At 37.4% G+C, this 15,192-nt stretch overlaps 1 protein-coding gene across 15 annotated transcripts in view; it reads left to right on the top strand.

The window, feature by feature from the left end:
* Positions 1–15,192, top strand: part of ATP11B (ATPase phospholipid transporting 11B (putative)) — a 66,109-nt gene that overhangs the window by 25,988 nt on the left and 24,929 nt on the right. For all 15 annotated transcript variants that reach the window (XR_011680833.1, XR_011680834.1, XR_011680835.1 and 12 more), the window contains exons 9-24: positions 2,130–2,194; positions 2,747–2,828; positions 3,733–3,883; positions 5,893–6,090; positions 6,360–6,518; positions 6,818–6,990; positions 7,371–7,439; positions 8,379–8,452; positions 8,538–8,641; positions 8,795–8,976; positions 9,697–9,900; positions 10,173–10,326; positions 12,980–13,082; positions 13,321–13,466; positions 14,270–14,329; positions 14,607–14,734. Coding sequence is in view for 12 of the 15 variants with exons in the window: in XM_071437971.1 (XP_071294072.1) it covers positions 2,130–2,194; positions 2,747–2,828; positions 3,733–3,883; positions 5,893–6,090; positions 6,360–6,518; positions 6,818–6,990; positions 7,371–7,439; positions 8,379–8,452; positions 8,538–8,641; positions 8,795–8,976; positions 9,697–9,900; positions 10,173–10,326; positions 12,980–13,082; positions 13,321–13,466; positions 14,270–14,329; positions 14,607–14,734 (2,052 nt within the window). In the remaining 3 variants the exon portion in view is untranslated. The remainder of the gene's footprint in view (positions 1–2,129; positions 2,195–2,746; positions 2,829–3,732; positions 3,884–5,892; positions 6,091–6,359; positions 6,519–6,817; positions 6,991–7,370; positions 7,440–8,378; positions 8,453–8,537; positions 8,642–8,794; positions 8,977–9,696; positions 9,901–10,172; positions 10,327–12,979; positions 13,083–13,320; positions 13,467–14,269; positions 14,330–14,606; positions 14,735–15,192) is intronic.

The following is a 15,192-nucleotide window of genomic DNA, read 5'->3' as shown; positions in this document are numbered from 1 at the left end:
AAGATGTGAAGCCATTTACAGACTTCCATCTCGACTTCCTGGAAAGATTTCTAATTGCCGTGGGTTGGTCTCAGCTACCAGTGAGGCATCCAAACAGCTGCTCATTCAATTCCCTCCACCACAACAGGATAGAAGAGAAAACAGGAAGGACAGGAGTGAGAAGGATCATGGTTGAAATAAAGACATTAAAATCACTCACAAGAAATTGCCAAATTTTCAGAAATACTTAGCATTCAAGTTTAGTTATTTTATCTTGAGAGTTGTTGATTGTCCAGCTTTCAAAAAAACTTTGTCACCTCTTCTGAAAAGGTGAAGTGCTGTGTGTAAATTTGTCACAGAAGCAGGTAAATCTGCTTTGGTTCTTTCACTCCTCTAATGTCCAAAATGTTATCCTTTACACTTATTTTTTAGTGAAATTTCTACTTGAATCTTAAAGGACTACTGTTTTCCTTGTAATATCTGCCTTCAGTCTGAGCTGAATGTCTCTGAGTCTGAGACTGACAAACATCTGTCAGCTTTGGATGGGAGTGACATGGAGTTCAGAGTGAATCGAGTTTTGCCAGAAATATGGAAGTGTAGCAGCCAGGTCACTTGGCCTCAAGTTCAGTGGCTTAGTTCCCTCACCAAAAAGCCTCACCCATGCCACCCCCCAAAACCCACTCAGCTGTTCTGTAAGGTCACTTTTGCTACTTCATTGAGAGCTTTTCAGAATTAATTCCTGCCAAGCTTGACATATGGGATAATTTATCAAAAGAATTCAGTTGACAATGTAAAACAGCTGGTTTAAAGGGAGGTGAAAAAAATAATTACATGTTCTGACTATTAGTGGAGCTGTATCTTCTGTCTAAGATAAACTTATCTAGTCTGTGTTGCACTGATTCAGGTTTGGTATTTTGGGTTTGTCAGGCTGGTTTTACAAAATTGAATCCAGAAATATAAATTACGTTTCTTATGTGAAAATTTTAAATGCTCAAGCATTTAGTTGCTTTAACTCAAATTTTCACTTAGTCTGAGTCTAGCCTAAAATATTAACAAATGTATGTTTCATTTAAAGAATCCATCATAATCTGAGTGTATAATTGGTACCCGTGGTATTTGTGATGGTAACTGTTACATTTGCAGTAACATTAAAGTTAATTTTTTGACTGTGGGAGGTGGGTTGTGGATTTACTTCGGCTCTTTTGAGTAACTTCAGATTATACTTTCAAAGGGACTTCAAGTTTAAGAGCTTTGTTTATCTGATAGTGATCATGGCCTACATGTGGCACAGCTAAAGGAAAAATAGGGTAAACCCAAGGGCTTGCATGCCAAAGCACTTAGCATCTGAGCTCTAATTCTTTTATTTCTACCTAATATGTCAGTCTGGCCACTGTAGTTGTTAAATTTCTGCTTTCATTTGAAATAGTGGAAAAAATACTTTTTTTAAATTTCAAACCCACCCTGCTGGCAGTTTCAAAAGATGATACAGCTGCTGCAGTAGAACATATGGTTCTAACCTTATAGTAACCTTGTTTCTAACTAGGCCCTTATTTTCACAGCACTGCTTGTGATGAAATTAGCCAAAGAAATTAATGTGTTATTGTAGTGTGATAGATGTGAGGAAGAAACATCTATTTTACCTCCTGAAATTGTATCTCTATGTTAGGAAAAAAAAATTGGCACTGCTGCCATGGTACCCATCTAATTGTTTGTTTCTTTGGTATGAATATCTTTTGAATTTTGTAGATCATTTCAGTCTGACAGAGGGGTAGAGGATTGGTAAATTAGCCAAACCTGAACCAGCACTTTGGGTACACTGAGCTCCACTGGTTTCTTGCCTGCTTCCTTCCCAAGTGCCTTGTGGGTCTCTCTGAAGCAGCCATTTGGAATATTTAGCTCAGTCAGTATTATGGGATATGGAACAGCGGTGGAGGAGTATGGCAGTGACCAAAGGAGACATGAAAGGAAACAGAGAGCTCTGTGGAGACGTGTGGGAGGTGTGGTGAAAGGGGTAAGATCACTGATTGAGTTGCTGCATTGGGAATTTGTAGGGGATATAGGACAGCTTTGCATAGGAAACTGGATTTCAGTACTTCTCCAGAATACAGAACAGCTTATGTTCACATGCTGATATGTCTATTTCTTTTTAGACCTCTTGGGCCTGAAAGTCTCTTACTTCGTGGAGCAAGATTAAAAAACACTAAAGAAATATTTGGTTTGTAGACATCTAAATATTTAAAGAGTATTCTCTTCTTAAAGCATGTTGATGAACTGTGTTTTAATTCTACTTGCACTGAAGAAAATGTAATAATCTTGCTGACTGTTACCTGAGGGGATATGATTATAGATGAAAGTAATGATATTATGCTGAAGAACCTCTAAGGATATAAAGTTCCAGCTCTGCTCTGTGAAAATATTTGAAGTGGTTTGATAAAGGAATAACTTAACTTCAATGGATAAATGACTGTTCTTACTGTTACCTATTGTTGAAGGCTTTCTCCTGAGATTTACCATGCTGATTTCCATAAAATACATATTGAAGAGCAGTACAGTCATAATAATGAAGAGTGTTAAAGTAGGTGTTAAAATTACTTCAGCAGTACTCTTACTACAGAAGAGGCTTGCAAATAGTACAAAATTCTGTCTCATAGTAAACACAGAAGTAGTACCACCTTTTGCTTTTATCCTATATCTCTAAAAATGAAAAATTCTGCAAATTGTATTTATGCAGAAAGTGAAGTCTGACTGTTCCCCCCTTCCTTCCCAGGTGTTGCTGTGTATACAGGTATGGAGACAAAGATGGCATTAAATTACAAGAGTAAATCTCAGAAACGGTCAGCAGTAGAAAAGTATGTTTATTTTCTAATATCTCTCTTATTTGTAGAGCTTTAACTTAGCTTTTCCTGTGTAGCCTTAAAACCCTGGTGGTCTCATCATTGAGTTATAGGCAAAGGGAAGAGAGTATTAATTGCCTTGCCTTCAGTAGGAAGCTATAAAGATAAAATCTATTTTTTGATATTACATCCTTTAGTAGTGTACAAAGTGGAAATAACTAAGCTTGCTTCTGGTTGCAGGATAGGTGTTACTATGATAGATACTTACATTGAGTCTCATGATTTATTTTAAAAGGAAAAGGGGTTCTGATATGTTGCCTTTATTCCAGTTACTAAAAATCTGAGAGAGCCCCCTGGCATTCTTGTGCAAATATATAGCTACATACAAACAACTGTATGTAGCACAAGAGAAGTTCCAGCATAAAAGTACAGGCAGGAAGGATGGTCTGGCTGGTTACAGAACAAGAAGCAGGTGTGACTATCCTGCTGTAGCCTGGCCTGGGTTAAATGCTCAGCTGCACATGGTGTAGTGCTCTTCTAACTGAGGAAAAAGTGCAGCCATGGATTTCTGCTGTGCTTGTTTGTACTGCACTGCCTGCACAGCCTTGGAAGCTCCTTGGGGAAAAGGAGGACCAGTGTGGGACTGTAGGTGTGACACAAGTCAGCTGTTGGGGTGTTCCTGCACCTTAATCTAGGCTTCATATTGCTATGTAGAGGGTTTAATTTAGTCAGAGGTAGAATTTCTTTCCCATTCTGTTGCCTGCTTGTTGCATAGTAACTTTATATCTGTATCAAGCACAGGCTACACTTTCTAAAAAAGGTCCAGCAAGTTTTTGATCAATTCATGTAACCACACTGTGTCAACAGATGAAGTAAAATAAACTGAAATGTCTTGCTTTACTTTTTTGGCTCTTTATAGGTCCATGAATTCCTTTTTGATTATTTATCTAATAATCCTCCTCTTTGAAGCCATTCTGAGCACTATTTTAAAGTATGCATGGCAAGCTGAAGAGAAATGGGATGAGCCTTGGTATAATGAAAAAACAGAGCATGAAAGAAACAGCAGTAAGGTAAGTTCTGTCCAGTTGCATATCTGAGGAACACTCAACCAATATACACTCAGTGTCATATATATTATGTCTCTATGCCACGTGTAACCACCACATGATCCACTTGCAGGTCTCTGTGCTGTTGTCTCAGTGTTTTTTGAGTTAGTCCCATGTATCCTCACCACTGTGTAGAAATATTTCTACCTCTGTTACTGGTTGGACTTTTCCTTCCATTATGAAAAGATCAGACTTTTTGAAAACTTTTGAAAAGGCTTTGTTAGGACATATTTCTCATGGTCTGTGTTGTAATTATTGTTCTTTAGGATGTCTTTTGTCATTCCATAAAGGAAAAGAGGACAAGGGTGGCTGTCCTTGTGTATGTTCTATTGCAGTGATTTCACAGTTCAGGCATTTTGTACATTCTGTGATGTTGAGATGGTTTGGGCAATTTTGTAAGGCTGCAATTTTGCTCAAGCTTCTGCTTGCCTGCTCAGTTCTCTTTAGAGATTGAAGGGATCCTTTAAAGTGTCCCTGAAATCTATGGCTCTGAAAAGTATCTCTTTTTCCAATTAGTCTGTATTTTTCTGTGTTCTCTTTAATTTTTGATTTCTCTATGAGTCTGCCTTTGTCCAAAGCAGTTCAGGAGCTTAATCTGAAATAATTGCTATGCGAGTTAGTCTAGCCTGTGGAGCCTTTCAGTTCTGAAAAGAGCAGGGATAAGTATTTCCTCAATCTTTCCATTCCTTTGCCATCAGGAGTGTAGAGAGCCATGTGTGTTTCTGCAGTGTCATTCTCCTTCTGTCATGTCTTTGTTTTTCTGTCTCCCATGTTGACTTCTGCAATCTGCTTTTCATTTCTCAGCATGCTGACATCCTTACTCAGAGTTCTTTCTCTGTCCATCTCCTCCTGTGTATGCAGATTGTTTTTTCATTGCCATTGCTTAAAGAAACTCTCTTAAGTAATTGTCACTACCCCCCTTAGATTAATTACTGCTCTCACTTTCTGTCCGTCTTTTCTGGTTTAGTTTGGAAGATCTCTTTAGGCACAGAACTTGCTGAGTTTTTGCCAGCTACTTTAATTATTTATTAAATACTTACAAAAATGCTCCCTAAAGAGGAAGAATAGACATTATTTAGCTTTGCAAATTGTTGACTACTTTTATGCTTCCTTTATTTAAAAAGTTCTCCTGCACCAATATCTGCTGGAGTTAAAAGAGGTGGCCTGGTTTTTGTCATCTCTAGTCTCCCTTGCTCAATATTCAAGTGTTGGTAAGAGTCTTTCCAAAGTACAATTTAGATACTGAGTTTGTTGTGCAGATGAAAAAGAGACTGTAGTGTTGCATTTCAGGGCTTGTTAAAATTATCATACCTAGTAAAAAGAAGTTTCTCTCCTGTCACATTGGTGTTTGCCTGAAATGTGTGTGTGGAACACAATGATTTGAAGAGGCATAAAAGAAATCCATGTGGTCCCTTTCTTTTTGTGCAGTCTGGATCACCCAAATAACTGGGGAATGCCAGTAGACAGGAACCCTCGTGACACTTTGCTGTCCTGAACCAACAGAGTGCTTGCAGATTCCTCTGACAGTCTGGAAAATCACTTGTTTGCCTTCACAATTTAGGGTTCCTTGAAAAGCTTCCATGAATGATGATGTTTGATGGAATGGGGAATACATTTGATTTCTCAGACCAAACTCTTTCAGAGTTGGAAAACAGAATCACCATGACAGTTAATATTAATTGGCAGCCCTTCTCACAGATTCAGTAGAGACAAAAATTAATGAACTTGTGAATTGAAAGCTCCAGTCAGAGCTTAAGGCAGACTTTGCATCAGTGTGAAGGCGTGTTACTGGGGCAACCTGCAAATGCCTGTGTTGTCACTGGAGTGTTGTCTCTCTCTCGTGTGTGTGGGGGACTTGGGCTTCTCTGGTTCTCCCAGTTTTTCATTTTGCATGCATATTGAAGGATAATTAAGTCACCATGTTTCACCTGACCACTGTGGTAATCTTCACTTTTTCTTTTTTTCTCTTGTAGATCCTGAGATTTATTTCAGATTTCCTTGCTTTTCTGGTACTTTACAATTTTATCATACCCATTTCACTCTATGTGACTGTTGAGATGCAGAAATTTCTTGGATCTTTTTTTATTGGCTGGGATCTTGACCTCTATCATGAAGAAACAAACCAGAGAGCACAAGTAAATACTTCGGACCTCAATGAGGAATTGGGACAGGTAAAAAATATGTTGTCTGTTGGGTTTTTTCACCTATTTTTTACTTAGTTTTTAATATTAAAATTTGTTACAGTGGGATTTTTATTACTTGTGATATAATTTCTGATTAATTTTAAAATAAGGTATAAAGATGTGATGCAGAACTTAAAATTCTTATATGATTAAAAAATGTGTGTAAAAGAAAGTGTGAGTGGAGATTATTGTATCTTTTTTCTTCTAACAAGAACATGTAATTCCAAGTTGGTTTTTTTTGTTTTATTTTACAAAAGGTAGAGTATGTGTTTACAGACAAAACTGGTACATTAACTGAAAATGAGATGCAGTTTCGGGAGTGCTCTATTAATGGCATAAAGTACCAAGAGGTCAATGGTAAACTAACTCCAGAGGGATTTTCTGAAGATTCTCCAGATGGAAATAGGCATGGTTTGGTAAGGCTCTTTGGTTTTCCCACCATTAGTCATCCTAGTTTGAAAGTGCTTTATTTCAGAGATATATTCTTGTACCATTAGCATAAAAAAAATCCCAAGCCAAACATAAATCAGAATTTCTGAATAGCTTGACGCTTTCAAGTGTCACTGAACAAATAATATTTATTAAGCATGTTGAGATGTGATTATTTAACATGAAATGCTTGGCAGATTTGTAAGTAAAACCACTTTTTCCTTAAGTGTGTTCAGAACTGGGTTGATGTGTAAATGTTACAAATCAAGTTTTTTCTTTCTTGTAGGTGAAAGAGGAAGAGCTCTTCTTGAAAGCAGTTTGTCTGTGCCATACAGTGCAGATCAATGCAGATCAGACAGATGGTGCTGATGGTCCCTGGCATGCCAATGGAATAACATCCCCCCTGGAATATTATGCTTCTTCCCCAGATGAGAAGGCTTTGGTGGAAGCTGCGAGCCGGTGAGCAGGACTGCCAGGGCTGTCTGACACAGGAATTGCCTGCAAGGGCAGCCTTACAAATGGCTCAGGACACTGGTGAAGACCAGGGCCTGGCACTGTCACCTTACTGGGAAAACATTCAAACGTAAAATACACAACCCCCTAGGTGTATTATAAAGTGATGATTTGAAATATTTATGAAAATACGTGAGAAATTACAGTAGTCAGAGTATAATGTGAATAAAATACTGCAGAAATGGGCATTCTTAGTTTTCCCTAGAGCAAAATACAGTAATGGGGTGTAAGAGTCTCTCCTTTTCTTCCCTGCCATCTTCCCCTCCCTCCATTAAGAGGCATTTTGTCTAAATTCATAATTAAGTGTATATCTTCTTTACTTTTAGGGTCGGAGTAGTATTTACTGGAATTAGTGGAGACAGTATGGAAGTAAAAAGTCTTGGAAAACCAGAGAGGTATTTGTTTTTTTTCCTTGATTATTTTGAAGGCTAGAACAGTAGTGAAGATTAATGTAATGTTCTCCTCTTAATCCTCTTTGTTCATAAGCAAACCTTGCCTTTCCACAGCGTGCTCTGTTTAATGCTTTTCCCTTGATGTCTTCAAGACAGCTTGCATCTTATTCCTTACCAATTGTAGCTGAGATGCAAGAATTTTGTGTGAGTTACTCTGTGTAGGTGTGTGTTGTAACAGTTTGTATCTTTGCCCATTCCTCAAAGGTTGAGACTGTAGCAGAGTTGGAAAACTGAATTGCTTATTCAAGTTTTGTTTCAGCTCTCGAAATTCCCAGAATCAGTCTCGTCTGTGCATAATCTAATCAGATATTTTAAACTTTCCTAAAATGAGTTCAAATTATTAATAACTATATGTGTGCAGTATTCCATAACTCCTTTTACTCATTTGATCTGTGTCAGCTAGTTGGCAGTACTTTGCATTTAAATGTCTAAAATTAATTTGCTAAGCTAGTGGTAATATAACAAAAACTAATCCACTTACCAGGGCACACACACTTTTTTGACAGTCTAGATTTTTACAAATTTGTCAGAAACAAAATGTAGTTTTCAAAGTTATACTTGAAATAATGACAGAAGGGTGAAGAAATAGATAGGAGCTATTTGTAATTGCCAAATGCCAAGTTAGTATTCAGAAAGCCATTCCTGTTGGTAGAAGAACCTTTTATTCTTACAGAATGGAATTAAGCATATATAAATTCATAAAAAGCAATGAACAGTGATTGTTGTTCAGCAGTGATAGCTTTGCTTTCAGAGTTTCTATACAAAAATAACACTTTGAGGAAAGGTCTGTGGTGTAAGAGTCTATTTATAAGTAATTGTCTTTGGAAGTTTATTTCTAAAAATGTTTTCTTCCTGTTCCCTCTTTTAAAACACAAAATGCAGGTATAAATTGCTTCATGTTTTGGAGTTTGATCCAAATCGCAGACGAATGAGTGTCATTGTAGAGAGTCCCTCAGGTATGTGATCAGAAATTGCACAAGCATCACTTGAGAACTTCTTAAACAACATTATTTTTAATTTCAGTTCTATTTGACTTTCTAGGGGAGAAGCTTTTATTCACAAAGGGAGCAGAATCTTCCATTCTTCCTCGTAGTAAGAGTGGAGAAATAGATAAAACAAGGATACATGTGGATGAGTTTGCTTTGGTAAGTGTGTAGGCTTGGCCAGCTCTCAGCCTCAGCTGATCAGAAGAAAATTCGTGCCGTATAAATTGTGACTTGAAGTGAAAAAATTGCTGGTGACACCTTGTTAGATCAGAAACTTGTCTACTCTGAATGTAGCCTTTTATTTTCTTGCAGAAAGGCCTAAGAACTTTGTGTGTGGCCTACAGAAGATTCACACCCGAGGAGTACCAAGAAATTGGCAAACGCCTTCATGAGGCCAGGACTGCCTTACAGCAGCGGGAGGAGAGATTGGCAGATGTGTTCAACTTCATAGAAAGGGATCTGGAGTTGCTTGGAGCTACAGGAGTAGAAGACAAGTATGCCATGGAGTTACTGTTATCTACCTTCAAACCCAGCGAGTTTAGGATTTATACTTGAAATATGAAGTGTGAAAAGCTCTCCCACTATGACTAAAAGTTCTGTGTTATTTTTCTTTAGTATATTTACCTTTGGATTGAGGCAGATTCAAAACAAAACTTGTACCAACTGATTCTGCCTTAATAACGGTGATGTACAGTGTGTTTCATCAGGAGAGATGTCATGTGTGTGAAATGGAATAATTGCAGCAAATATTTAGTGTAACAGCAAATACCTTGGGAAAGCTTCTACACACAGCTCCTTTGCAAAGCACTGTGCTTGTGCTCTGTAGGTCCCAGGGTGTGTTGTACGCTGAAGTGAGCACATGGGGCTTGAGAAGCTTTTCATGCATCTCAGTAGCCAGGAATTACTGTGGACTGTTTTAAAGCTTCTCAAATGCAGTGGCAGTGCCTAGTTTAAATCAGGATATGCTTATTACAAATTTTTTATCCCTTAGAAGGATTGAAATTTAGTTTTTGTTTCATCTAGGCCTTTGTTTTGTTGGTGGTAACAGAATATCATTTGCCAGACTATGATTCTCTGAAAATATATGTAACATTGGAAAGGCAAACTTAACTCACCATGACAGTGGGGTTACAGTTGGTAGCATGGAGTTACAGCATGAGCTCTTTTGTTTGTAAATTGTTCAGTTGGTTATTTAAGATTTTTCTTGTTTCTAGACTGCAGGAGAAAGTCCAAGAAACTATAGAAGCCCTCAGGCTGGCTGGTATCAAAGTGTGGGTGCTCACTGGAGACAAGCACGAAACAGCTGTTAGTGTCAGTTTATCCTGTGGACACTTTCACAGAACCATGAACATCCTTGAGCTTGTGCAGCACAAGTCAGACAGTACCTGTGCAGAACAGCTGAGGCAGCTAGCCAAGAGGTAAAATAACTGAGAAGTCACTATTGCAGTGATGATCTCAGCTTGGGTTGCTTTCATTTTTATATTTTATGGCAGTCTCTTTGATGCATGTGCCAAATAAAAAAGCTGTCTTTTAAAAAAAATTATTTATTAATATCATAACAGACTGGAAGAAGTAGTCTGTCTGACAATTAACTCCTTTGCTTATTGTCTGGCCAACAACATAGTTTATAGCAAAATCAGAATTTTACCATTAACACTGGTACAAATTCAACATTTTTATCCCCAAATAGAATAAAGGAAGACCATGTTATCCAGCATGGACTGGTTGTGGATGGGACCAGCCTCTCTCTTGCACTCAGGGAACATGAAAAACTGTTCATGGAAGTTTGCAAAAACTGCTCTGCAGTGTTGTGCTGTCGCATGGCACCCCTTCAGAAAGCAAAGGTAAGTGACAATATGGTCAGGATTGCCTTTGAAGTATTTTTGTCATGCTTTGAGAAGGCAAATATGTCTGAAACTGCTTTGTTTGTTTGTCTGACCCTTTTTGTGACCTCTGAATCCTTGTTAAATTCAGATCTAGAGTAGTTTGCTCAGAAGTTTCTACATGTGTGTTTGTAAATTTGCAAGTTGATGGAGAAATCAAACTGCCACCAAGCTCATCTTTATTCTGCCTCTTGAGTGTTCAGTAAGGCAGCAGCTCTCCCAGTCTCCTGCATGGTTTTGCCTTAGCTGCTCCACCACTTCTCCAAACCAAAACACTAAATTGAAAATTCATTAATCTTTAAGGAGAAACTGTGCTTCTCTAAATACTTTAAAAATACCCAAGTTTGAGGAAGAAGTAGAAGGGAAGGCAAGGCCTAGTCTTCAGGAAAGATTTGCCTTAATTCTCTCTTCTAATAAAATTTTTCATTCACAATACTAAATTTTACTCAAATACATGTTGGATAAGATTCAAAATCAGATTTTGTGATTTATTTTTTTTTTAACTCCAGAATGCTAAGCTCTGAAGGACTATAAATATTTTTTCCTTTTGAAAATTTCTTTTAATGATAAGACTTCTCTTTACCTTAAAGCACTAGGAAACCCTTCTGTGAGGTATCAGATGTTCAGGGGGGAGGCTGTTCTACTGTAACAGGAGTGACCTGTTTGGAGGTCACTCTTCCCTCCAGAGTTCTCATGCAGTCTTTAGAATCACTTCAGTATAGAACTGTTCACCTGCTATTAGTTTCAGTGAAATGTTGAAAGGAAGTTGCAGCTTAGTTTCCCTGAGTAAACCAATCTGTTGGATGTGTCAACTCTGTACATTTCTTGGCTGAAATTTTTGCCATGCTGTCTCTTTAAGGTGCACTTATTTGTCAGTGTTGTGTCCTTGTTCTTATTTTGTCATTTAACTTGATTTATAATGTTTTGTACTGCTTTTCTTAATTCTTCTCCTCGCCAGCAGATAATGGAGATTATTTCCTGTCTTGAGTCATGAAGTACAGCAAAATTCAATTTTAATTGCAGTGAATTTTAATTTCAAATATTGCAGTATATAAATCACCAAGACAAATGCCATACAACTTGAGGAGTAGGGAAGGAAGTGCAGGGCAGTTTAGTCTAGTATTGAACATTATTTTTTGCAGTAGGCAGACTTTTTGTGAGGTTTATTCCAATATAAAGCTGGAACTCAGCTTAATACTTCCTGCATCTTTAATTATAATGCATGTTAATGTTTGGTTAGTGGTCTCACTACTAATTTTGGTATGTTTTATGACTCAAAACCTTGTTTAAACATCATCATTTCAGTCATTTGGAGCTGCTGCTGACTGCTGCTGTTAAAATTTGCTAAAGGCTTTGTCTTGACCTTTTCACATAGATGTTTGTCTGTCCAAATTTCCCAGGCCTTGGGGATCTCAAGAGGACTGATCTGGGTGCTGTCCTGCAGCCTTGTTACCTCTCTAAGGCTGCTTCCTGGGATCTAATACTAAATGTGTTTGAAATAATTGCCCCTTAGGAATGAGGAGCCTTTAAACTTGAATATTAATACCTGCAATTAGGGAATGTATTCCCACAATCAGGTGGATTTTTCTGAGCTGTGGACTTTGTTTAATCGCTGTTGTGTTCTTTGTGTGAAGTGAATTCCCACTCCTGTGAATCAATGCCCTGACACTGCCAGCCACAACTCAATTACTCCAATACAGTTTTTTGTGTCTACTTAACTTAATGCAGTGGCTCCATTGATATTTCCACTTTGGGGATTCTGGAACTTGAGGGGGAAAATGTTTTTTTATACATATTTATTTCTTGATTTTGGAAAACCTCTTGATCTGCATTCATACCTTTACCTGCAGCCCACTTACAACTGAATTAGTGAAGCTTCTACCTTAAGCTAGGGCTCTGTGGGAGGTTAATGAATCACTAATTCTCCTTAACCAAAAGCCTCATCTAACTAATTCCTTTGTATTTAGAATATTATTGACACTTATATTGAAGATCTGTTATCACTGCTTCTCTTCAGAGTATTTTAGGGCCTTGCATGTCAACAGTTTTTTCTCTCATTCTGTCATATCTTCTTCTGTTTCTTTGTCAGTTGAGGATACCCCTTGATGATAATGAAGTTGCTTTAGAAAGAAGCTATTTTTCTTAATAATGGCATATTGATTTTTTAGCTAATGCATTTGCTTTTTCAAATTCTTCTTTCACCTGGATGAGTTCCATTAATTATAAATACGAAGAATCTGGGTTTATTAAAGGGCATTAAATCTGTATTAGTCTGTAAGTGAATTTTCGGTTCTAAATTTTACTTGACTTTGTTTTGTATGATAAAGCACCAAACTAAGAGTTGTAACAGAACATTGAAATAAGAACAGGAAAATAGGCTTAAGGCAGATATAATATTTAAATTAGGCTTGTGCTCCAAAACAGGCAGCTTTTCTAAAGAAGGAATTAATGTATGCATGTGATATGCCGAAGATATTTTTTACCCAAACATGCATGTTCATAAAACATATTAATTATATCTACAGATAGGCAGCTAACTGAGATACTTGGGAATTGCTGACATGGTTTGTAGCTAGACTGTCTAGTCCAAAAGTGTTTCATTTTCTTTTTCCAGGTGGTTCGACTGTTAAAAACCTCTCCGGAGAAGCCCATAACGTTAGCGATCGGGGATGGTGCTAATGATGTGAGCATGATCCAGGAGGCACATGTTGGCATAGGTAACTTCCTTCTGTCTCCACCAACTGGGGCTTCTTTATTTGAATCAGCATCACATGAGCAGCTTCCTTCAGTTTTAAGTTTGAGGAATATCTTCCTTTGCAACACTGCTGAAGTCCTTATGGTGTTGAAGTGAAGGAAAACAGAGTTGTAGCTTCAGATGTATGGTGTTGGGTTTTTTTAAACTTCAGTTGTTGTTATACTTGACCTGTTTTGTGTTTTGTTTTCCAAACGTTACAGGAATCATGGGCAAGGAAGGAAGGCAAGCTGTAAGAAACAGTGACTATGCAATAGCACGATTTAAATTCCTCTCCAAGTTGCTTTTTGTTCATGGGCACTTTTACTATATTAGAATAGCAACCCTTGTACAGTACTTTTTTTATAAGGTGAGTTTTTTTCCCAGCAAAAAATTTATTTCAGATCTGAAATTTTGTTGGGATCAGGTTATATATCTCTGTTTAAACATGTTTTCTGAGCTTTTTTATTTTATCTTTTACAACCAAATGTATTAGTTTAACTGTGGAATTGTTTAGTCTTTCCACCTAGAAATAGGCTTTAAATACTGCGGTGAGTTTGTCTAGGCTGAGAGGCTGATGTGTTTGTTTTCTCAAGGCAGGGGTTTGTTTGTTTGGGATGCTTTTGTTTTTTTCACTTGTTCATCAGTTTTAAAACAAGTCAAAACTCACTATCTTTATTGAAATTTATCTGGGATTTCAGTTTGGCTCCCAAGTCCCTTTTGAAGTTGATTTCTTTCATTTAATGGCAATAGCATGGTGTTATATTTTGGTTTCTTCTTTGTTTGCTTCTGTGTAACAAACTCACACGAGCACATCACAGCTTTATTGAATAAAATGTGGAAACTATTCTGCAAAGAAATTCTTAAAAAGAAGCAGAAGGGGAAAATGAATGGATTTCTTCTACTTAATTGCAACTTAGACTCCTGTAGTGAGATGTGCTCATCAAGCACATATAGTTAAGCTCCTGCTTTTCAAGTTCATTGTCCCAAAGGACAAACAAACAAAATATCCCCTCAAGAAAAGCAGCTTGTTTTACTTTGCCAAGTAAAATGCTGAAAGGCTTTGTGGTCTTCCTGTGTATTTTTAGCAGCTTCTAAGAGTTAGCAATTTCTTTTAGGGCTGTGAGGCATGTACTAAGGATTAACTATTTTCTTAATTTCTCTTTATTTCAGAATGTGTGCTTTATTACACCACAATTTTTATATCAGTTCTTCTGTTTGTTTTCACAACAAGTAAGTATTGCATGCCTGCCATCTTGTCTGTGAAACACTTGAGGTCCATAATTAAGACAATAGGAGGGTGACACAAGGAGCAGTAGAGATGTTACACTTAGCAAATACCCAGCTTCATTTTCTGTAGTTGATAGCTGATGTTATTAGATTGTTATGTGAATGTAGCTGTTTTCCTAACTAGCAAATTAATGTAACTGATCAATCAATGCTGCTATAAGTGTGCTAATAAATCTTTATTGATTCCAAGGCATAAAATGCTTTTTGCTTTCCTTTGCAGACGCTCTATGACAGTGTATACCTGACTTTGTACAATATTTGTTTCACTTCCCTGCCTGTCCTCATCTACAGTCTTTTTGAGCAGCATGTGCACCCGCATGTATTGCAGAGTAAACCTGTGCTCTACAGGTATGTATGTCCTGCATCAGTTCCCACAGGGACACATCTTGTGCAGCAGCAGTGGCATCTGCACAGCTCTGAACTTGCTACAATAATTATCTGTAATTTAGGCATTTTTAGTAACTATGTTGATGAGGAAGAATTAAAGCTACATAGTTCTCATCCTAAAAGTCAATTAAAAGGAATATTTTAATAGAAGTGTCTTTTTATGTCAGCGATGTTATGAGTGAAGAGCACTGAGCACTTGGTCAGTTTACATGATTGGCAGCCTTCTCCTGCATTACATGTAGGAGATGAAAATCACTCAGACAAGGAGAATGAAAAACTAGGACACCATGATTAGGGGAATCACCACAAAAAATCCTTTACTAAGAGGAGGAGTGATTTCCTGTAGAATTAGATGTCCTCCCAGTGGTAGTATGTTGCACTGCATACTTTTTGGAGTAAAAAATAGATATTTTTGTAAA

This window comes from Agelaius tricolor, unplaced genomic scaffold, assembly GCF_023055355.1.
Source record: "Agelaius tricolor isolate 1412-34295 unplaced genomic scaffold, bAgeTri1.0.p SCAF_12, whole genome shotgun sequence".
NCBI lineage: Eukaryota > Metazoa > Chordata > Aves > Passeriformes > Icteridae > Agelaius > Agelaius tricolor.
Note: the sequence above shows the minus strand (reverse complement) of the source record. Positions and strands in the feature narration are given on the sequence as shown.